Raw genomic sequence first — 24,197 nt, 5'->3', positions numbered from 1 at the left:
TTTGATGTTTTAGTTCTGAAGTATTTGCCCATGCCTATGTCCTGAATGGTATTGCCTAGGATTTTTTCTAGGCTTTTTATGGTTTTAGGTCTAACATTTAAGTCTTTAATCCATCTTGAGTTAATTTTTGTATAAGGTGTAAGGAAGTGGTCAACTTTCAGTTTTCTGCATATGGCCAGCCAGTTTTCCCAACATCATTTATTAAATAGGGAATTCTTTTCACATTGCTTTTTTTCCAGTTTTGTCAAAGATCAGAGGGTAATTTTCACATTTCAATGAATTTGTCCATTTTGTCTAAGTTGTCATGTTTATTCACATAAATTTTATAATATTACCTTGTATTTTTAACTATCCGTAGAATCTAAAATAATGTCACATTAACTCATTTCCAAAGTTAGTAATTGTAGCTTTCTCTTTTCAAGAGCTAGTTTGGCTAGATAGACTTTTGCTTTTATCGATCCTCTCAAAGTGTTTGGTATTTTTCAACTCTTCTATCATTTTTGTGTTTTATTAGTTCCATCTCTGATGTTTTAGTTCTCTTTGCCTAGTATTTAAAAAATCTATAGTTGGGAGCTTATCAACAACATAAATTGAATTCTCACAATTTTGGAAGCTGCACAGTTCAAGATCAAGGTATCATCAGATTTGATGTCTGAAGAGGTACCACTTCATGATTCATTGATGCATTCTTTTTCCCTGTGCCCTCACATGGCAGAAAGGGTAAAGAGGCTCTCTGGGGTTATTTCTGTCAGAGCATTAATCCATTTATGAAGGGTTGGCCCTCATGACTTAATTACATCCAAAAACTCCTACCTCCTAATAACATCACCTCTGTGATTTGATTTTGGCATATGAAAATTGCAAGGACAAAGACATTCAAACCAATACAAATATTTATCCTTTCCTCTGCTTCCATTGAATTTACTTTCTTATTTTTTTTTTTTTAGTTTCTTCAGGTATAAGTCGAAGTTATTTACTTGAGAGTCTTCTAATGTAGACATTCAATGCTGAAAAGTTTTATTTAAGTGCTGTTGTAGATGCATTTTACAATATCTAATGTGTTTTCATTTGAAGTTAGTTCAAAATACTTTCTAATTTTTCTTTTTACTATTTTTGGAACCAACCCAGGGTTATTTGGATGTTATGTTACTTAATTTCCAATAGTTGAGTTGTTTCAGGTACATTTTTATTATTGATTTTTAATTTGATTGCTTTTGGGTCAGGTAACATGTTTTGTATGACTTAAATCCTTCTTAATCCTTTTACTAAGATATAATCTAGAATATAGTCCTTGAGTACTTCTGAAGAATGGTGTTAAGTCTACCATATTCTTGCTGATTTTCTGCCTCCTTATTCTACCACTTGAGCAAGGGGTTTAGAAATTTTAGACTATACTTAGGCATTTGTCCATTTCTTTTGCAGTTCTGTCTATTTTTGTATCATGTATTTTGAAGCATTTATGTTATTATCTACATAAATATTTAGGACTGTTATGTTTTCTTGATTCAGTGAACCCTTTGTCACTATAAAATCACCTTGTTTATTGCTGATAATGTTTTTGCTATGAAATGTACTTTGGTATTAATACAACCACTCTTCCTCAGCCTTCTTTTGTCAAGTGTTAGTGTGGTATATCTTGTTTCATCTTTAACCAATTTTTGTCTTTATATTTAAAGTTTATTTCTTATAGGTGTTATACAGGTAGATCTCACTTTTATATCCATTCTGACAATCTGCCTTTGAGCAGAGGTTTTTAGACCAGTTTAATTTATAATGTAATTATTGATGTGATAAAAGTTGTCTGTCAGCATGCTGTTTGATTTCTATTAGTCCCAGATCTTCTTTGCTTTGTTTTGTTCTTTTACTGCTTCCTTCAGACTAGTTTAGTAATTTTTATGATTTAGTTTTATATGTGTATATATATATATATAGGTATAATGTTTTTTAGTTATTGATCTGGTTGTATATTTCTTCATGATTTAGTCATATCTTTTTGTGGTATAAGTTTATTTGGCTATTAGGTATAATTCTTTGCTTTGCTGTCTTAATGGTTGTTTTAGGATTTATAGTGTATGGATTTACCTCATCACAACTCACCTTCAAGTAATATTATATCATATCATAGATGGTATAAGAAATTCCAATCATATATTTTCATTTCTTCACTTCCAGCCAGATACCAGCCTGGATCTGTGGGATTGTAGCATTTGTTAAGTTTAGAATATATTTAGCCAATTTTTCCTCAGATGTTTTTTCTGTCTCTCCTTCTACATCTTTGTGGACATACATATTACCTGCTGGGAGTTTGCTCATAGTTCTCTAGTGTCTCAAATTTGTGAATCTTTTCTTTCATGATGGCAAATCAATCTATGCTCATATCTACTCAGTGTAGCTTTCATCTGAAGCATTGTAACTTGTATCTCTAGAAGTGCAATTTAGTTTTTAAAAGTATCTTCTATTGCTTTACTTATCTTCTTGATTTTTATTGTAGAATAGAGTTGAGTTACTTATAAACAGCTTGATCCTTTTCATTTTTGCTTTTTATGAGCTGACTCCCCACACCTGAGGCAAGGCCTTTCAGACTATTCATTTTCCTGTGAAGTCTGAGTCTTCCCAGGCAAATCTATAAAAATAGACACTCTTCTTGGCACTATGTGAGCACCAGGTGTGATTTTCTCTAATTTTATAAGTTCCGTTCTGACCTGGCTTGGTCTTAGGTAGTTTTCTGTCTTACATGCAATCTTCATTATTTTGCTAAATACTGGGAGGCAATTTCCAGGGGTTTCTTGCTTTTGCTTCTGTATCTCTGTCTCCTCCTCAGTGTTCTGTTCTATATTGTCTGTCTCCTTTGGTTTTACCAGACTCTAAGCTTTATCACTGTAACCAAGAGTGTCTGGTAGGTTCCACCTCAGTTTTTGTTTCCTGTGTCAGGTCTTGGAATCTCTGTCAAAGCAAGAAGCTGAAACATTCATAAGGTTTGGTTTCCACTTTTTTTTTCTGTTTTTCAGGGACTATCATCTTCTTTGCCTAATGTCCACTATCTAAAAAATTGTTTAGTGTATTTTGTGTGTTTTATTTTTAGTTATTTTAGCTAAGAAGAAAAATCAGTACCTGTTGTTCTCTCTTGGCTGGAGGCAGACTACACTAGAGCTTCAGCACATGCCACACACTGGCTAAAATGCTTTTCTTCCCCCCTTGCTCAACTGCTTCCTTTTCAATCTTTGTTCCTCAGTGTAGCCATACATTCCTCAGGGGAATTTTCCATGCACCTAGTACAGATCCTATTCTTAGCAATCTATTTTCTTACAGTATCTATCTGAATTTATAATTGTAACTTTTCTGGGGCTTTGCTTTTCAGTATATTTTAAGCTAAACAAGAGCAGAGTTTTTTTTTTCTGTTTAATCTGCAGAGCTTAGTATAATGCCTTCCACATGGTAGGCAATCAATACATATTTGTTGAGTGTATGAGTTAGTGATTGTTAAAATATGCAGCCCTTTATATCCCAAAAGTACTAATATATTTTATTTCTATCTCCTCCTTGGGACAGATTCAACTACCCTATCAAAAATCTTGGATGCAGTTCCTTCTTGTGAAAGAGGAAGGGAACTTAAAAAAGATCACTGTGAACAAATTACAGCAAAAATGGAACAAACGAATAATAAGTTTTGTGTACTACAAAAGGAACTGTCAGAAGCAAAAGAAATAAAATCACAGTTAGAGAACCAAAAAGCTAAATGGGAACAAGAGCTCTGCAGTGTGAGGTATGACATCCTAGTTTTAAATAAATATTTCAACTATTTATACTAAAAGTATGTAGGATACTTTTTGTAAAAGCTGACTTACATTCTGAGATATAACTGGAGAAAAAAATCTGTCTTGTAGAGTGTCAAATTCTTTTAAATAATAAAAGTTCTTAAATGTGAATACTTCCACTGATAATTAATGCATATTTATTTAAATCACAATTTTAATGGCTATATAGAAGGCCATTATTTGGAAATACCATTACTTAGAAATTAATTTTTTTGATTTTTAATTGTTTGTATTATAAATGCTACAAGGTATAACTGCATGTAAATCTTTTTCTACCTTTCTAATTATTGACTTGGAATAAATTCTTCAGTATAGAAATATTTAGTTAAATTATAGGAAGTTTTTAAAAAGTTCTTTGTTCATTACTTCTAAATTGTTCTCAAGAAAATTTATATTCATTTACAGTTCAACAAAGAGAGTGTGAAACGGCCATTCTTCTCTCTCCAAGAATCAATTTCCTTTAATTATACACTTTTAATCTTAATGTGCATGGAATATAAAGAAAATATAATTTATGATTAGTTTATTCAACATCTCTCGCTCTCCTACATAAATAAAATTAATTCAGAGTTCTAGGTTAAAAATACATATTATTTTTATTCTTTAATTAAATATTTATACTCTTTCTTGTTCTAAAGGAGATTTAAAATTTGTTGAAAAATATATAATACTCAACAAGATATGTTTAAGTCTTACTCAAAAAAGAAACAAAAGGCATATGGGATGACACATATTAGACTCTTTAATCTAGTCTGAGATTATAACATTCAAATTATTTTTAGGGATATTTGCCATATTTTATAAGTAGAAATATTTATGTCTAATAAATCTGTAAACCTTTTTCATAAAAAGTAATGTCACTTTAATCAGTTAACTCTAAATGATTTGTCCTCATTGAGGAGTAATTTTGACTGTGTGATTTTTTAAAAACTAATTTTCAACTTATAAATTTACTAGATAGCTTCCAATATTCTTTTCCATAACAGTTGTCAAAGTTACTAGTAACAGAAACTTTCTAACTAGAAGAAGTTTTTTCTCACTATTTTTCAAGTATGTATGTCATTTGGAAGAGGTTACAGAGTAATGAATACCAGAGAACTAGAAAGAAAAAAAAATTCAGGAATATAGGAATTTTATTGGAATAATAAACCAGTATAGGAAGAAGTAGATCTCAAAGTGAATTCTATTTTCTAACAAAATGAAAATGTTTAATGGCAGATTGACTTTAAATCAAGAAGAAGAGAAGAGATGTCGATATATTAAAAGAAAAAATTAGACCCGAAGAGCAACTTAGGAAAAAGTTAGAAGTGAAACAACAACTTGAAGAGGCTCTCAGAATACAGGATATAGAATTGAAAAGTGTAACAAGTAATTTGAATCAGGTAAATCAATCTCTGGCAAAAATTTTATATTTCTGACTTTATTTCATCAGTATTACTTTTAACATCCCTTTGATTTAGTATGTGTTATTCAGGTCTAAATCAAACAAAAGTATTGTCTTAAAATTAACTATGACTTTTGTAGCTACAGTTATTTATTATAAATTATGGCATGCAAATAGTATCTTATTTCAGTACAAAGAGCTTTTGAAAATAATGATAATCCCTACCATATACTTAGTGATAATTTATTGGTAAGTATTTTATTCCTAGCAACATAGTTTAGTGTATTTTTCCTAGTTAACATTTAATACTGACTCAAACATTATCAAGAGGAAGCAAAAGTTAGTGTAGTAGTAAATAAGCTCATGGTTTTCTAAGTAGGGCTCTCTAGATTTTATCTTCTTTACCACTTTTGTTTTGTGATAGAAGACTTCTTTTATATTTACATATTTACCCAGTAGAATTAACTGAGATTTGGTGGAGAAGTCCTGGATGTAGACTCAGAAGACTTGGAGAAAATCCTACAACTTGTTTATATTTTTAATCTTTTCCTTTCAGACTTGTGATAACTAAAAGTGCTTGTTACAATGTCTCAACTTATCAAACATTCATAAATATAATTCTCACAATTAACTATATTTTTTAGAAAAACAGAATATCTAGAGAATATTCTCAGGAAAAAGGAACTGAAAGAGCTTCCGGAAGTTTTATCTGTCTAAATATATGCAGCACTAAGGCTCTTAGTATGGGATCTTGTATAGGTTAGACATCAGAGTGTAAACCCAATTTTCGTATGTAGTCAAATTGATTAATCTTTTATTTTATGCTTTTGAGCTTGTTGTAATTCAGGGAAAGTTTTTTTTTTTTCAATTCTGAGGCTCTTAAAAATTCTCTAGTCATTTCTCTTTTACTTTCATGAATTCGTTGTCTCCAAATAAATGTTTGAACTTTGGGGAATTTATGCTCTATAGCATTTGAAGTTTTGATTCAATGGTTCTTCAACTGATACCTACTTATAAAAACCCTTTCATTGTATAAACGTACAAGTTATTCTTTAATTTCAGAAGAACTATGATATGCCATTTTACTGAGTGCTAGTTAAATGTTTATTTTGTTTTATTTAGGTTTCTCACACTCATAAAAGTGAAAATGATCTCTTTCATGAAAATTGCATGTTGAAAAAGGAAATTGCCATGCTAAAACTGGAAGTAGCCACACTGAAACGTCAACACCAGGTGGAGGAAAATAAATACTTTGAGGATATTAAGATTTTACAAGAAAAGAATGCTGAACTTCAAATGACCCTAAAACTGAAACAGAAAACAGTAACAAAAAGGGCATCTCAGTATAGAGAGCAGCTTAAAGTTCTGACAGCAGAGAACACGATGCTGACTTCTAAATTGAAGGAAAAACAAGACAATGAAATACTGGAGACAGAAATTCAATCACACCATCCTAGACTGGCTTCTGCTTTACAAGACCATGATCAAAGTGCCACATCAAGAAAAAACCAAGAACTTGCTTTCCACAGTGCAGGAGATGATCATTTGCAAGGAATAGTGAATGTTGATGTGAGTAATACAATATATAACAATGAGGTGCTCCATCAACCACTTTATGAAGCTCAAAGGAAATCCAAAAGCCCCAAAATTAATCTCAATTATGCAGGAGATGATCTAAGAGAAAATGCATTGGTTTCGGAACATGCACAAAGAGACCGATGTGAAACACAGTATCAAATGAAGAAAGCTGAACACATGTATCAAAATGAACAAGATAATGTGGACAAACACACTGAACAGCAGGAGTCTCTGGAGCAGAAATTATTTCAACTAGAAAGCAAAAATAGGTGGCTTCGACAGCAATTAGTTTATGCACATAAGAAAGTTAACAAAAGCAAGGTAACAATATTCAGTTTCTTGAGACAAAAATGCAACGTCATCTAAAAGAGAAAAATGAGGAGGTATTCAATTATGGTAACCATTTAAAAGAATGTATAGATCAATATGAAAAAGAGAAAGCAGAAAGAGAAGTAAGTATCAAAAAATATAAATACTTTTCAACCTTCCTGAAAGAAAATGGCCTTGGCTAAATGCTGAATCTAGTTGAATATATATATATACACACACACACACATATATATATATGTGTGTGTATATATATATACACACATATATATGTGTATATATATATGTATAAATAGATGATAAATGTACTTACTATATCAGCTTAGAAACATGCCTCATTTCCACCAAATTGAAAGCTAAGAGACGTTTTACTTTGAGTAAAGGCATTGTGTCACTGATGAAATTATAAGAGTTTAAGTTAAAGATTTTTAATAGATTAACATTAATGACATTGGCTTATACTGCTGAAATAAAGGTTTTAATGTCTCTTTGTGGCCACATTTTTTGACTATAATGAAGCAGAAAAATGGGAATGCCCATATCAGCAATTAGTATTTTGAAATTAAGATTCAGTTCAGCAATTTACATTGACAGTTAATTCTAAATTTTCCAGAGGAACAGAAGTGTATTTGAAGTATATTTTGAAGTGTACATTTCTGCATCTTGTAATAACACTTTGTTAGTAGCTTTTTATATATTTTAGTTGGTAGAATTTTATTTTCATTTATGTCAATTTGACTTAATCTGAACATATTTGAATCTGAAATTATGTATTGTTAAAACCTCTCAATTTTTTAAAGGCATCTGTGTTTTGTTAAATAATACCTTAGGACAAATGTAGTGGATTTTAGCAATATCAAATTTGATTTAATCACCCCACTGGTATTCATAATTTATTTTGAATATTGTTACAAATCATTTGCTCATAATTTCGATTTCAAGGCTCAAAAACTATCATGTGGATAGAACTTTGTTCCACAGAAAGATGATTGTAGCTATCTGTGATTTATTAGCTTTGCATTGGATCCCCATTTTTCAATTCATAAGGGGTGGCAGGGTTCATGTATAGTACAAAAGAAGTGAGTAGAGGAGAGAAACATAGGAGCTGAGGTCAGGAGGGATGTGGAGACCAGGTTACCAAGGGCCTGTAAAGTTTGAAATAAAAATACTTTTATTCTGAGATAAAAATCTATTGGAAAAATTTCAGCAGGTGATTGAATATGTGAGGAACTTTGACGTTGATTTGTGCTTCTAATACAGAAGAAGGAAAGAATTCCACTGTGTAGAATTTACCACCACTAGTCCTGCCATTTTTTTTTTGAGACTTCTGTAAGTTGTGAAGAATTACAGATTCATTAAGGGAAAAAATTACTAGTGAGATGAATCTTGTGTCTAGTAAGACAGTACCAATTTGGCAGAAAGATTACACCTTCTTGTGTCCTTAAGTAAATTCACTAACAAGGAGCAATGTGCACAAATGAAGAAAATAAACTGAATCAATATATTTGGGGATACTTTTGAAAGTAAATATTGTTAATTTGATAAGATGATTTACGAAATCAAAAACATGTCTTGTCAGGTCATTGTGAGACAACTTCAAAAAAAATTGGCTGATCTTAATAAACAGTGTGAGGCTTCACTAGAGGTTACATCACATTCTCACTCTCTGAGGCATCAATAGAGGCTACATCACATTATCACATTAATCTCAAAGGTGAGATACAGGATTTAATGAGGAAATGATTTCAAATCAAAAGTCAAGTGTGTGTTAAATGTGACATGCCAACAGTGAGTCTATAACTGGTTAAATAATATAAATTGTTTTATGATACTAATATCCATGGGAAGACTTCTTTTATATGTTCATTACAATTAGTTTTATTACAATTTTATTATTTTTATAAAGTGCTTATTTTTAAAACTGTGGCTGTCATTCTGCAATGTTTTTCTTTTTTTTCAGATTAAACAGTAAAATTTATTGTGAACATTTGCTTCTTTTTCCATTTTAAAGTTAAACAAGAAGAAAAGGTAAAATGAAAAGAAATAACCAAAAATTTACTTCCCAAGATAGGATGTACAGAACTAAAATGATAAAAGTCATATAACAATGGTACCCTAAACCACCCACCTCACAGCATAGGGCAGAGATGTCCTGGCAGTGCTTCTGGTGTGTGGGATGGGGGTAGAATCCCATGCATGAGAAGGGGACAGGTCCTTTCTTCACAAGACCAGTCTTTGCTCCAGAAATGAATCCTTATCATGAATCCCTGAGACGTTCAGTGTTTTCAGTTATTTTTCTTGGCTGTAGGAATGTCACAATGGACTGTAGAGTGTCATATATAGTTTTCAGTAAAATACTGGACAATAGAGTTTATAGTCTCCCATTTAAGCACAAGCCTAGACAGACAGGAACACTTTTATATACTTATAAAAACACAAATTTCCTTGTTTTGTGGAAATAAATCCCAACTATTGAACCTTCTAGTTAAGAGATTGACAACTCTATACTTGGTTCAGGATACTTTCTCCCCTCTTTTCTCTCTTCCTGTCCCAAGACTCCAAGTTCCTGTCTTATGGTTAGCTAGGAGAAACTATCCACGAACACACACACTCACACACACACACGCCTCTACCCTTGGGGTGATGCACAATGCTTTTTTATTATTATTATTTATTGATCATTCTTGGGTGTTTCTTGGAGAGGGGGATGTGGCAGGGTCATAGGATAATAGTGGAGGGAAGGTCAGCAGATAAACACGTGAACAAAGGTCGATGGTTTTCCTAGGCAGAGGTCCCTGCAGCCTTCCATAGTGTTTGTGTCCCTGGGTACTTGAGATTAGGGAGTGGTGATGACTCTTAACGAGCATGCTGCCTTCAAGCATCTGTTTAACAAAGCCCACCTTGCACCGCCCTTAATCCATTTAACCCTGAGTTGACCCAGCACATGTTTCAGAGAGCACAGGGTTGGGGGTAAGGTTATAGATTAACAGCATCCCAAGGCAGAAGAATTTCTCTTAGTACAGAAGAAAATGGAGTCTCCTATGTCTACTTCTTTCTACACAGACGCAGTAACAATCTGATCTCTCTTTCTTTTCCCCACATTTCCCCCTTTTCTTTTGACAAAACCGCCATCATCATCATGGTCCGTTCTTGATGGTGGCTGTCTCTTCAGAGCTGTTGGGTACACCTGCAGAAAGGCTGTCACTTCACACTTGGAAGATTGCACAACGGCCAGGCAGAGACACTCCTCACTTCCCAGACAGGGCGGCTGGGCAGAGGCGCTTCTCACTTCCCAGATGGGGCAACCAGGCAAGAGGCGCTCCTCATTTCCCAGATGGGGCGGCTGGGAAGAGGTGCTCCTCACCTACCAGATGAAGGGCAGCCAGGCAGAGGCACTCCTCACATCCCAGACGATGGGCGGCCAGGCAGAGGTGATCCTCACTTCCCAGACGGGGCGGCTGGGCAGAGGCACTCCTGACTTCCCAGAGGGGGTGGCCAGGCAGAGGCGCTCCTCACCTCCTAGACGGGGCGGCCGGGCAGAGGTGCTCCTCACCTCCCAGAGGGGGTGGCCAGGCAGAGGTGCTCCTCACCTCCCAGACGGGGCGGCTGGGCAGAGGTGCTCCTCACCTCCCAGAGGGGGCGGCCAGGCAGAGGCACTCCTCACCTCCCAGATGTCGCGGCCAGGCAGAGGTGCTCCCCACTTCCCAGACGGGGCAGCTGAGCAGAGGTGCTCCTCACCTCCCAGATGGGGCGGCCTGGCAGAGGTGCTCCTCACCTCCCAGACTGGGTGGCCAGGCAGAGGCGCTCCTCACCTCCCAGACAATGGGCAGCTGGGCAAAGGCACTCCTCACCTCCCAGACTGGGCGGCTGGGCAGAGGTGCTCCTTGCCTCCCAGATGGGGTGGCCAGGCAGAGGCGCTCCTCACCTCCAGACGATGGGCAGCCAGAGAAAGGTGCTCTTCACTTCCCCGATGGGGCGGCCGGGAAGAGGCACTCCCCAATTCCCAGATGGGGTGGCAGTCAGGCAGAGGCACTCCTTACAACCTAGATGGGGCGGCTGGGCAGAGGCGCTCTTCACTTCCCAGAGGGGGTGGCCGGGAAGAGGCACTCCTCAACTGCCAGACTGGGTGGGCGGCCAGAGGAACTCATCACCTACCAGACAATGGGTGGCTGGGGAGAGGTGCTCCTCACCTCCCAGACGGGGCAGCCATGCAGAGGTGCTCCTCACCTCCCAGATGGGGTGGCCAGGCAGAGGCACTCCCCACTTCCCAGATGGGGTGGTGGCTGGACAGGGTGCTCCTTACATCCTAGATGGGGCGGCCGGGCAGAGGCGCTCCTCACTTCCCAGATGGTGTGTCGTCCCTGCAGAGGTGCTCCTCACCTCCCAGATGATGGGCAGCCAGGCAGAGGCGCTCCTCACCTCCCAGATGATGGGCAGCCCGGCAGAGGCGCTCCTCACCTCCCAGATGATGGGCAGCCGGGCAGAGGCGCTCCTCACTTCCCAGATGGGGTGGCTGGGCAGAGGCACTCCTCACTTCCCAGATGGCGTGGCCAGGCAGAGGCGCTCCTCTCCTCAGTTCCCAGACTGTGTTGTCCTTTCAGAGGCGCTCCTCACCTCCCAGACGATGGGCAGCTGGAGGGAGGCACTCCTCACCTCCCAGATGGGGCGACCGGGAAAAGGTGCTCCCACTTCCCAGACAGGGTGGGGGATGGGCAGAGGCACTCCTCACAACCCAGACGGGGTGGCCGGGCAGAGGCGCTCCTCACCTCCCAGACAATAGGCGGCCGTGCCGAGGCACTCCTCACTTCCCAGATGGGGCGGCCAGGCAGAGGCGCTCCTCACTTCTCAGATGCTGTGTCGTCCGTGCAGAGGCGCTCCTTACCTCCCAGACGAGGCAGCCAGGCAGAGGCGCTCCTCACCTCCCAGACTGGGCGGCCGGGCAGTGGCGCTCCTCACTTCCCAGATGGGGCAGCCGGGCAGAGGCGATCCACACTTCCCAGATGAAGTGGCCAGGGAGAGGCGCTCCTCACCTCCCAGACGATGGGCAGCTCGGCAGAGGCGCTCCTCACCTCCCAGACGGGGCGGCCTGGCAGAGGCACTCCTCACCTCCCAGATGATGGGCAGCTGGGCAAAGGCACTCCTCACCTCCCAGACGATGGGCAGCTGGGCAAATGCGCTCCTCACCTCCCAGACGGGGCGGCCGGGCAGACGCACTCCTCACCTCCCAGATGGGATGGCCGGGCAGAGGCGCTCCTCACTTCTCAGATGGTGTGTGGTCCATGCAGAGGTGCTCCTCACCTCCCAAATGATGGGCAGCCGGGCAGAGGCGCTCCCCACTTCCCAGATGGGGTGGTGGCCGGACAGTGGTGCTCCTCACATCCCAGACAGGGCGGCCAAGCAGAGGCGCTCCTCACTTCTCAGATGGTGTGTCGTCCGTGCAGAGGCGCTCCTCACCTCCCAGATGATGGGCAGCTGGGCAGAGGCGCTCCTCACTTCCCAGATGAGGCGGCCAGGCAGAGGCGCTCCTCACCTCCCAGCCTGGGCAGCCAGGCAGTGGCGCTCCTCACTTCCCAGACAGGGCAGCCGGGCAGAGGCGATACACACTTCCCAGACGAAGTGGCCAGGCAGAGGCACTCCTCACCTCCCAGACGATGGGCAACTGGGCAGAGGCGCTCCTCACCTCCCAGACGGGGTGGCCTGGCAGAGGCACTCCTCACCTCCCAGATGATGGGCAGCTGGGCAGAGGCGCTCCTCACCTCCCAGACGATGGGCAGCTGGGCAAAGGCGCTCCTCACCTCCCAGACTGGGTGGCTGAGCAGAGGCACTCCTCACCTCCCAGATGGGATGGCCGGGCAGAGGCACTCCTCACTTCTCAGATGGTGTGTCGTTCCTGCAGAGGCGCTCCTCACCTCCCAGATGATGGGCAGCCCGGCAGAGGCGCTCCCCACTTCCCAGGTGGGGTGGTGGCCAGACAGGGGTGCTCCTCACATCCCAGATGGGGTGGCCGGGCAGAGGCGCTCCTCACTTCTCAGATGGTGTGTCGTCCGTGCAGAGGCGCTCCTCACCTCCCAGATGATGGGCAGCCGGGCAGAGGCGCTCCTCACCTCCCAGACAGGGCAGCTGGGCAGAGGTTCTCCTCACTTCCCAGACAGGGCGGCCGGGCAGAGGTGCTCCTTACTTCCCAGATGGCGCGGCTGGGAAGAGGCACTCCTCACTTCCCAGATTGTGTGTCGTCCACGCATAGGCGCTCCTCACTTCCCAGACGATGGGCTGCCAGAGGGAGGTGCTCCTCACCTCCCAGACAGGGCAGCTGGGAAGAGGCGCTCCCCACTTCCCAGAAAATGGGCGGCTGGGCAGAGGCAGTCCCCGCTTCCCAGACAGGGCGGCTGGGCAGAGGGGCTCCTTGCATCCCAGATGGGGCGGCTGGGCAGAGGCGCTCCCCACTTCCCAGATGGGGTGGCTGGGCAAAGGCACTCCTCACCTCCCAGATGGGGCGGCCGGGCAGAGGAGCTCCCCACTTCCCAGACAAGGCAGCCGGGCAGAGGCGCTCCTCACCTCCCAGATGGGGTGGCCGGGCAGAGGCGCTCCTCACCTCCCAGATGGGGTGGCCGGGCAGAGGCGCTCCTCACCTCCCAGATGGGGTGGCCCGGCAGAGGCGCTCCCCACTTCCCAGATGGGGTGGTGGCTGGACAGGGGTGCTCCTCACATCCTGGATGGGGCGGCCGTGCAGAGGTGCTCCTCACTTCCCAGATGGGGTGGCGGCCATGCAGAGGCCCTCCTCACATCCCAGATGGGGCAGCCAGGCAGAGGCCCTCCTCACTTCCCAGATGATGGGCGGCCAGGCAGAGGCGCTCCTCACCTCCCAGAGGGGGCAGACAGGCAGAGGCGATCCTCACCTCCCATACGGGGCAGCTGGGCAGAGGCGCTCCTCACTTCCCAGATGAGGTGGCCAGGCAGAGGCGCTCCTAACCTCCCAGACTGGGTGGCCGGGCAGTGGAGCTCCTCACTTCCCAGAAGGGGCAGCCAGGCAGAGGCAATACACACTTCCCAGATGAAGTGGCCAGGCAGAGGCACTCCTCACCTCCCAGATGATGGGCAGCTGGGCAGAGATGCTCCTCACCTCCCAGACGGGGCGGCCTGGCAGAGGCACTCCTCACCTCCCAGATTATGTGCAGCTGGGCAAAGGCACGCCTCACCTCCCAGACAATGGGCAGCTGGGCAAAGGTGTTCCTCACCTCCCAGACTGGGTGGCCGGGCAGAGGCACTCCTCACCTCCCAGATGGGATGGCTGGGCAGAGGTGCTCCTCACTTCTCAGATGGTGTGTCGTCCGTGCAGAGGCACTCCTCACCTCCCAGATGATGGGCAGCCGGGCAGAGGCACTCCCCACTTTCCAGATGGGGTGGTGGCCGGACAGGGGTGCTCCTCACATCCCAGACGGGGCGGCCGGGCAGAGGTGCTCCTCACTTCCCAGATGGTGTGGCGGCCGTGCAGAGGCCCTCCTCACATCCCAAATGGGGCAGCCAGGCAGAGGCCCTCCTCACTTCCCAGATGATGGGCAGCCGGGCAGAGGCACTCCTCACCTCCCAGAGGGGGCAGCTGGGCGGAGGTGCTCCTCACCTCCCATATGGGGCAGCTGGGCGGAGGCGCTCCTCACTTCCCAGACTGGGCAGCCGGGCAGCGGCGCTCCTCACTTCCAAGACGGGGCAGCCGGGCAGAGGCGATCCACACTTCCCAGACGAAGTGGCCAGGCAGAGGCACTCCTCACCTCCCAGACGATGGGCAGCTGGGCAGAGGTGCTCCTCACCTCCCAGACAGGGCAGGCTGGCAGAGGCACTCCTCACCTCCCAGACGATGGGCAGCTGGGCAAAGGCACTCCTCACCTCCCAGATGATGGGCAGCTGGGCAAAGGCGCTCCTCACCTCACAGACTGGACGGCCGGGAAGAGGCACTCCTCACCTCCCAGATGGGATGGCCGGGCAGAGGCGCTCCTCACTTCTCAGATGGTGTGTCATCCGTGCAGAGGCGCTCCTCACCTCCCAGATGATGGGCAGCCGGGCAGAGGCACTCCTCACCTCCCAGACAGGGCAGCTGGGCAGAGGTTCTCCTCACTTCCCAGACAGGGCGGCCGGGCAGAGGTGCTCCTTACCTCCCAGATGGTGCAGCTGGGCAGAGGTGCTCCTCACTTCCCAGATTGTGTGTCATCCGCGCATAGGCGCTCCTCACCTCCCAGATGATGGGCTGCCGGAGGGAGGCGCTCCTCACCTCCCAGACAGGGTGGCCGGGAAGAGGTGCTCCCCACTTCCCAGAAAATGGGCGGCTGGGCAGAGGCACTCCCCACTTCCCAGACGGGGTGGCCGGGCAGAGGGACTCCTTGCATCCCAGATGGGGCGGCCGGGCAGAGGCGCTCCTCACTTTCCAGACGGGGTGGCTGGGCAGAGGCACTCCCCACTTCCCAGATGGGGCAGCTGGGAAGAGGCGATCCTCACCTCCTAGACGTTGGGTGGCCGGGCAGAGGCACTCCTCACAACCCAGACGGGGCGGCCGGGCAGAGGTGCTCCTCACCTCCCAGACGGGGCAGCTGGGAAGAGGTGCTCCTCACCTCCCAGACATTGGGTGGCCGGGCAGAGGCACTCCTCACCTCCCAGATGGGGCGGCTGGGCAGAGGAGCTCCCCGCTTCCCAGACAAGGCGGCCGGGCAGAGGCGTTCCTCACCTCCCAGACAATGGGCTCAAACAAAGGGCCAAATTACCTATAAAGTAAATTAGATTAACAACTGACTTATCAGCAGAAACCCTGCAACCTAGAAAAGATTGGGGCCTAGCGTTAGTCTTCTTAAAGAAAAAAAATGCCATCCAATAATTTCTTTTTTTTGGAGACAGAGTCTCACTTTGCCATCCAGGCTGGAGTGCAGTGGTGTGATGTCAGCTCACTGCAACCTCTGCTTCCTGGATTCAAGTAATTCTCCTGCCTCAGCCTCCCCAGTAGCTGTGATTGCAGGTGCCCGCTACCACACCTGGCAAATTTTGGTATTTTTAATAGAGAGGGAGTTTCTTCATGTTGGCCAGGCTGGTCTTGAACTCCTGACCTCAGGTGTTCTGCCTGCCTCGGCCTCCCAAAGTGCTAGGATTACAGGTGCAAGCCACTGCGCCCAGCCATGCAAGAATTTCATAACCTGCCAGACTGAGCTTCATAAAGAAAGGAAAATAAGGTATTTCCAGACAAGAAAATGCTAAGGGAAGTCATTACCTCCAGACTGACTCTAAAAGAAATGTTTAAAGGAGTTTGACTCGTGAAAATAAAAGAATGATACTTGCTACCAGAAAAGCATACATGAATACAAAATGTACAGAACCTATAAAGCAATTAAACAATTGAGACTACAAGGTAACTAGCTAATGCTATAAAAGGAAGAAAACATAACACATCAATATTAAGCTTGAATGTAAATGGCTGAAATGCTCCACTGAATAGACACAAAGTGGCAAACTGGATAAAAAAAGAAGACACTTCTGCTGCCTTTGAGAGACCCATCTCATGTGTAATGATACCAACAGGCTCAAAGTAAATGGATGGAAAAAGATTCATCACATAAATGAAAAACAAAAAAGAGGTATTGCTATTCTTGTATCAGATAAAACAGACATTAAGCTAACAACAGTAAAAAGAAATACAAAGAATGACATTATATAATGATGAAGTGTTCAATTCAACGAGAAGACTTAACTGTCTTAAATATATATGCAGCCAACATTAGAGCACCCAGATTTTTAGAATAAATATTACTAGACCTAAGAAAAGAGATACACAGCTGTACAATAATCATGGAGGACTTCAACACCACACCGACAGCAGTAAGCAGATTAGTTAGGCAGATTATTAGGCAGAAAACTAACAGTGAAACTGTGGACTCAAATTGGGCTCTTGACCAAAGAGACCTAATAGATATCTACAGAATACTCTACCCAGAAACCACAGAATGTACATTTTTCTCATTTGCACATGGAACATTCTCTAAAATTGACCACATGCTCAGTCATAAAATAAGCCTCAATAAATTTTTAAAAATCACAACTATATTAAGTATCTTCTCAGACCACTGTGGAATAAAATTAGAAGTCAATATCGAGAACTCTCAGAACCACAGAGGTACATGGAAACTAAACAATCTGCTCCTGAAGGACTTTTGTGTAAATAACAGAATTAAGGCAGAAATTTAAAGAAATTCCTGAAACAAATGAAAATAGAAACATAACATACCAAAACGTCTGGGATACAGAAAAAACAATGTTAAGAGGAGAGTTTGTAACACTAAATGCCTACATAAAAAGAGAGAAAGATCTCAAATTAACAAGCTAAAATAGCCAAACACACTAGAAAAGAACAAACCAAACCCAAAGCTAGTAGAAGGAAATAACAAAGGTTAGAGAATAAGTTAATGAAATTGGGACCAAAAAAACCATACAAGGAATCAGCAAAATTAAAAAGTTGGTTCTTTGCAAGGACACATAGAAATGATAGATTGCTAGTTAGATTATACAAGAAAAAAGAAGATTCAAATAAGCACAATCAAAAATGACAAATGAGACATTGCAAAGGATACCACTGACATAAAAAAAGATCCTCAGAATATCTTTGTGTGCATAAACTAGAAAACCTAGAGAAAATGGATAAATTCCTGGAAACACACAACCTTCCAAGACTGAATCAGAAAGAAACCAAAAGTCCACTAGGGCAGTGCCATCAGGAAATATGGGATTGAAGCCTCCACACAGAGTCCCCACTGGGGCACTACCTACAGGAGCTGTGGGAATGGGGCCGCCACCTCGAGATCCCTGAATGGTAGAGCCATGGGAAGCTTTCATCCTGAGCCTAGAAATACCACAGGCACTCAACTCTGATCCAAGACAGCAGCCATGGTGACTGTACACTGCAAAGCCACGGAGGCAGAGCTGCATAAGGTCTTGGGAACCCACCCCTTGCACAAGTGTGCCCTGGATGCAGGACATGAAATCAAGAATTATTTTGGAGCTTGAAGGTTTAATGTTTGCCCTACTGGGTTTCAGATTTGCCTGAGGCCTGTTGCCCCTTTCTTTTGCCCAACTTCTCCATTTGGGAATGGGAATATTTACCCAACACCTGTACTGCATTGAATATTGGAAGCAAATAACTTGGTTTTGATCTTATAGGCTCACAGATGGAGGAACGTACCTTGAAGCTCAGATGAGATTTCGGACTTTTGAGTTGATGCTGAAACAGCTTGAGATTTTTGGGGACTACTGAGAGAGGATAATTGTATTGTGCAATATGAGAAAGACATGAGATTTGGGGGGGCATGGGGTGAAATGACATTGTTTGGATGTGTTTACCCTCCAAATCTCTTGTTGAATGTGATCTTAAACGTTGGTGGTGGGCCTAGTGGAAGGTGTTGAATCATGGGGGTGGACCCTTCATAATTTGCTTAGCTCCATCCCCTTGGCGATGAGTGAGTCCTTGCTCTGTTGTGTCACACGAGAGCTGGTTGTTTAAAACAGCCTGCCATGTTCCCCTTCTTGCTATTCATTTCTCTCTTGACACGTGATACACTGGCCCTCACTTTGCCTTCCTCTGTGATTGGATGCTTTCTGAGGTCTCACCCAAACCTGAGCAGGTGCTGGTCCCATGCTTCTACTGCCTGCACAACTATAAACCAAATAAATATTTTTTCTCTATAAATTTAAAAAAATCTGAACAGACCAGTAGTTAATTATGAAATTGAATTTGTAATAAAAATATTTATCAGGCAGGAGAAGCCCAGGACTAGATGAATTCACAGCTGAATTTTACCAAGCATACCAAAAAATAGATGGTATCAATCTTACTGCAACCATTCTAAAACATTGAGGAGAAGGAATTCCTCTCTAACTCATTCTACAAAACCAGTATCATCCTGACACTAAAATCTAGCAAGGAAACAACAACAACAAACTACAGGCCAATATCTGATGAACATAGATGCAAATATCCTCAACAAAATGCTAGCAAACCAAATCCATCAGCATATGAAAGATGTAATTCATCATGATTACATGGGTTTTATTCCTGGGATGCAAGGACTATTTAACATATGCAAATCAATAAATGTGATTTACCATATAAACAGAATTTAAAACAAAAATCATATGATTATCTCAATAGATGCAGAAAAAAACATTCAATAAAAATTCAACATCCTTGCCAGGTGCGGTGGCTCAAACCTGTAATCCCAGCACTTTGGAAGGCAGAGGTGGGCCAATCAACAGAGGTCGGGACCAGCCTGACCAACATGGAGAAACCCCATTTAGAACTAAAAATGCAAAATTAGCTGGGCGTCGTGGTGCATTCCTGTAATCCCAGCTACTCAGGAGGCTGAGTCAAAAGAATGGCTTGAACTGGGGAGGTGGAGGTGGCAGTGAGCCAAGATCACACCACTGCACTCCAGCCTGGGCAACAGAGCAAGACTCCGTCTCAAAAAACCAAACAAAACCAAACCAAACCAAAACAAAAAAACCCTGAAATCATATCAATTATTTTTTCTGACCAGAGTGGAAGAGTATTAAAAAATCAGTAACAGGAAGAATTTTTTTCCCGACCAACTTTGGCTCCTTCTCTCACCACCCTTTTTCTTCCTCCATCTACCCCAAAACTTTTTCCCCACCATTTTTTTCCCACTGTCTTTTTGCAAAGCCTTCTATACTTTACCGCTCACTTCCATTTTCCCCACCCATCTACCCCAAAACTTTTCCCCACCGTCTTTTCTCCCTCTCCCTGGCCAGCCTTTTTTCCACCTCCCGCTCTCATCATCCTCTTTTGCTCCTTCATCTCCCCAAAAACATTTCCCTCATCTTTTCCCAAAGCCTTCTCCCTACTCCTGCTGCTCGCCACCCTCTTTCCCCTTCCATCTACCCAAAAACTGTTTCCCTATCGTCTTTTTCTCCCATCCTCCTTGCCACCCTTTCCCTTCTCCATCTACCAAAAACATTTTCCCACCGTCTTTTTGCAAAGCCTCTTCTCTACTCCTGCTCACCACGCTCTTTTAACCCATCTACCTCCCCAATTTTTCCCTGCCACCTTTTCACAAAGCCTTCCCCGCTTCCCGCTCACCCTCTTTCTTTCCTCTGTCCTGCTTGCCACCCTCTTTTTGCCTTCCATCTACCCCGAACTATTTTCCCCATTGCCTTTTTCCCAGTCCTCTTTCCCCACTCCCTCTGGCCACACTTTCTATTCTCCTCCAACTTGCCACCCTCTTTTCTCCCTCCATCTACCCAAACACTTTTTACCCACTGTCTTTTCTTTCTACACTTTCTTTTCTGCCTATCGTCTTTTCGCAAAACCTTTTCACTTTCCTCCTCGCCACCCTCTTTATCCTTCTCCCACTGGCCACCCTCTTTTCCCTCTCCATCTACCTAAAAGCTTCTCTCCTCACTGTCTTTTCACAAAACCTTCTCTCCCTCCTGCTCGCCACTCTCTCTTCCCCCTCCCTCTCTGCACCCTCTTTTCTCCTTCCACTTGTCACTCTTTTCCCCCCTCCATCTACTCAAAATCTTTTTACCTACAGTCTTCTTTCCCTTTCTTCTCTCCCCACCGTATTTTTGCAAACCTTCTCTCCTTCCTGCTCATCTCTGTTCCCCACTCATGACCCTCTCTTACCCCCTTCCATCTACCCAAAAACTTTTTCCCTACCATCTTGCTGTGAAACCTTCTGTCCCTCCTGTTCACCACCCTGTTTTTCCCCCTCCATCTACTCCCAATTTTTTTTTTCCCAACATCTTTTCCTCACCGTCTTTATGCAATGCCTTCTCCAGCTCGCCATCCTTTTTTCCTTTTGGCACTAACCACCCTCTGTACCCTTTCATCTATCCCAAAACTATTTTCCCCTTCCTACTGCTCCAGCCACACTACAGTCTCTGTCACCACCAACTGCAGGGAGGCCAGCCATGGTGCCACAGGCTACAACCTCCAGTCTGTCCTGGTCCTCTAAGCCGGGCTCGGAGCAACTCGGTGAGCAGATACAGAAGAACCTGGAATAGCCTGACTCTTCTTCAGCACCATTTATGTACTGAGGTTATGAATATGCCTTTCCTGGACTACACGTTCCAGGATTGGATAAGAGAAAGCCCGGAGGCCTACTCTGATTGGACTTTGTTATCATGTTCTGATTGGATGAAAGAAAGTCTTAGGACAACCAATCAGAGTATGAAAATAAAGTCCAATCAGAGAAGGCCTAGAGGTTTTCTCTCACCCAATCAGAACATGTAGTCCAGAAACCATGTGCGTAACCCCACGTGCATGCTGAGGAGGCCTCATGCCAGTTTAGGCTCTCCAGTATCTCCAGCCAAGCTACTCTGTTCCCGGCTTAGAGGACCAGGAGAAGGGGGAGCTGGAGGCTGGAGCCTGTAACACTGTGGCTCGTCTCACTCTGGATGGTGGTGGCAACAGAGATGGCAGCGTGGCTGGAGTGTTAGGAGGGTGGCCTGAGTGGTAGGAGGGCGGCCTGAGCGGTAGGAGGGGGACTGGAGCAGTAAGATCATGGCCGGAGTGGTAGGCAGGAGGCTGGAGCAGTAAGATGGCAGCCGGGGCGGTAGGAGTGCAGCCTGAGCTGTAGGAGGGTGGCTGGCAGCTGGAGTTGCTCTTGACCAGCTAGAGGTCTAGGAGAAGGTGGGGACCGTGCCCAATGCTGGCAGCTGGAGCCTTGGCCACCACGGCTCGCCTGGTTGCGGTTGGTGATGGCAACGGAGACTGCATCTCTGTTAAAGTAGTAGAAAGATGGCAGGGTAGGTGCGCTCTCTGCAGCTGCACTGCCTGCTTGTGGGGTGGTGGGGGAGTGGGTTTGGTGTGCTTTTGGAGCTGCACTGCCTGCCGCAGGGGGCTAGTGGGTGGCGCTATCGGGCATTGAATTGCTGGCAGTGGGGCAGGTTCACTGCACTTTCAGGGTCTACACTGCCTAAGGTGGCAGGCGGTTGGAGGCAGGTTGTGTGTGCTGTTGTGCACTGCCAGCGGCGGGTGGCAGGGGATTAGGGGAATTATTAGCTGCTGCACTGGCCGATGCAGGGGGCAGGTTGTGTTAGCTATCATGAGCTACAATGTCAGCAACAATGCCAACCGGCAGGCAGTTGGGGGTGCTTTAGGGGAGCTGTCAAATGTTGCATTGTCCATGGGGGAAAGGGGAAGGTGGAGTCGGGGGGTTGGTTGGGTGCAGTACCCCGGGCGTTCACTGCCCGCGACAGGAGCAGATTGGGGGCGCTATCTGGGGCTGTGCTGCTTGTGGTCCGGGTGGGGGGCGGGTTTGATGGGGCACTATTTGGTGCTGCAACACCCGTGGCAGGGATGGGTTGTGGACATTATCAAGTGTCCACCAGGGGTGGTTTGGGGGTGCTATCAGGGTTACACTGCCTGCAGCAGTCTCTGGGTGTGTTGTGGGCACAATCCGGGGGCTAAGCTTGTGGTGGGGGGGGCAGGTTAGGGGTGGTATGGGGGGAGGCTGCACTGCTGCTGCCAGCAGCAGGTTGTGGAGGTGGCCATGACAGTGGTGGCCTCTGAGGAAGGGGCCCTTCTCCTCTTCCTGGACTCAAGGCTCTAGAGGGTGAACAACTTCTGCTCGTGTTGGAGTGCAGAGGGTGCACAGAGTTTTCACGGCAATCCTCTGACCACCGCAGGGCCCTCGCACCCACCATGGTTACCCGGCCCTTGCCCTCTTGCTCTGTGTTGTGGAGACCATCTGGGAGCCCCAGGCATGGAGTAGTGGGCACCACGGGGGCTCAGGGTCCTGTGGGTGGAGGAGTCAGGAATGGGAACTGGTACTTGGGTGGGGAGGACTGGCTGGGTCTGAGTTTCTGCTATTCTTGCGCCCCAGGGAGCCCCAGGTACTGTGGTGTCTCCAGTCCCCACCCCAGGTCAGGAGGCCAGCTTGGTCTAGGAGGAGAGGCTGGACTTTGGAGGGTGGGTGTGAGTGCCTTCGCCAAAACTGGCCCCAGCCACCCAGTGGCCAGCATGACAAGGTGAGGCTCTAACACTGTCACTTTCTGCATCCTGTTGTAGGTTTTTCTGGCATTGTCTGCCCAGCTGCTCCAAGCCAGGCTGATGAAGGAGGTGTCCCCTGTGGTGAGCTGGAGGTTGGAGCCTGAAGATGGCACAGCTCTGTGATTCATCTCCTATGGTTGTGGCAGCCATGGTGATGGAGACAGCAGCTCAACAGGAGCGGTAGGAGGGTACCTGTGGAGGCCAAGTGGTAGGAGCCTTGGAGGGTGGGCAGGTGCATGGAGGGTGACAGCAGCGCTGGTTCCTTTGGCGTCGGTGCTAATGGTGGCAGCAGCAGCAAGTCTAGGGGCCAGGAAGGGGGAGTAGGAGGGCTTTGGGGCCCGGCCCGGCCTGGGGTGTGTAAGAAGCTGCTGGTTCTGTACCACAGGCCTCAGTGATGGTGGAGGTGCAGCCAGGGCAAGGAGGAGTCCTCCCCCTTCTCCTGCAGTCTCTGGAGGGTGCCCTCCTTCTGCTGGCATCTGAGCCAGGTGTGAGTGGCAGCATTGTTTCGTTCTTAACAGAATTTAGGGGCTTACTATTTGTGTATCTTTTTGTTTTTGGTTGTGATAAACCTTAAGGGACAAAAGGCTTCTTTCCTGGGTTTTGGTGTTGTGGGATCCCCCCATGTAAGACAAAGGGTGCTTTCTTGGCAAGCTGTGTGTTGGAGGGAGTTCACCAAGGGGAAGAAAGGGAACCTCTCAGGAGGGTGGCTGCTGTAGCAGGTCCCCTGCCTCTGGGCACCCTTTGGGCCACCTAGTTTCCCCTGTGGAAGAGGGGAGGCTTAGACCAGTACCACTTGTATCATCAAAGAGGCATCCTCCTGGGCCAGTTGATTTGACCTTCCCACTTCTTCAGCCCACCTGCCCATGGTGTCACCTGGGGAAAGTGGAACCTTAGGCCACAGGGGCAGAGGCTTCTCTGGCAGGCTGATTGCTGTAGCAGATTCTGTTCTGCTTGCTGCTCAGGAGGGCTTCTATGGCCAGGAAGTGATGCTGGGACTCTTCTGTTGGTGTTCTGCTGCCTCCGTGTTGTCTCTGGCTTCTCATGGACTCTCAGATGT

At 45.4% G+C, this 24,197-nt stretch overlaps 3 protein-coding genes across 3 annotated transcripts in view; all 3 read left to right on the top strand.

The window, feature by feature from the left end:
• LOC134728878 (ankyrin repeat domain-containing protein 30B-like) overlaps positions 1 to 8,785 on the top strand; it is a 47,762-nt gene extending 38,977 nt beyond the window's left edge. The window contains 6 exon segments of the mRNA XM_063596034.1: positions 3,550 to 3,763; positions 5,034 to 5,063; positions 5,065 to 5,197; positions 6,322 to 7,099; positions 7,102 to 7,229; positions 8,684 to 8,785. Of these exon segments, the coding sequence (XP_063452104.1) occupies positions 3,550 to 3,763; positions 5,034 to 5,063; positions 5,065 to 5,197; positions 6,322 to 7,099; positions 7,102 to 7,229; positions 8,684 to 8,785 (1,385 nt within the window).
• A 1,732-nt stretch (positions 8,786 to 10,517) lies between these two features.
• Positions 10,518 to 21,150, top strand: LOC129394638 (collagen alpha-1(I) chain-like). The gene is made up of 9 exons (XM_063596033.1): positions 10,518 to 10,794; positions 10,827 to 10,925; positions 11,077 to 11,396; positions 11,542 to 11,658; positions 11,805 to 11,859; positions 13,159 to 13,271; positions 13,349 to 13,387; positions 13,575 to 13,782; positions 21,014 to 21,150. Exons 1-9 carry the CDS (start codon positions 10,518 to 10,520, stop codon positions 21,148 to 21,150), a joined length of 1,365 nt encoding a protein of 454 aa, XP_063452103.1.
• Positions 21,151 to 21,686: 536 nt separating this feature from the next.
• On the top strand, positions 21,687 to 23,263 carry LOC134728789 (B melanoma antigen 5-like). Its single transcript, XM_063595685.1, has 2 exons — positions 21,687 to 21,701; positions 23,159 to 23,263. Exons 1-2 carry the CDS (start codon positions 21,687 to 21,689, stop codon positions 23,261 to 23,263), a joined length of 120 nt encoding a protein of 39 aa, XP_063451755.1.
• Positions 23,264 to 24,197: the final 934 nt, after the last annotated feature.

Source organism: Pan paniscus, chromosome 14 (genome assembly GCF_029289425.2).
Source record: "Pan paniscus chromosome 14, NHGRI_mPanPan1-v2.0_pri, whole genome shotgun sequence".
NCBI lineage: Eukaryota > Metazoa > Chordata > Mammalia > Primates > Hominidae > Pan > Pan paniscus.
This window is presented reverse-complemented; position numbering and strand designations above follow the sequence as displayed.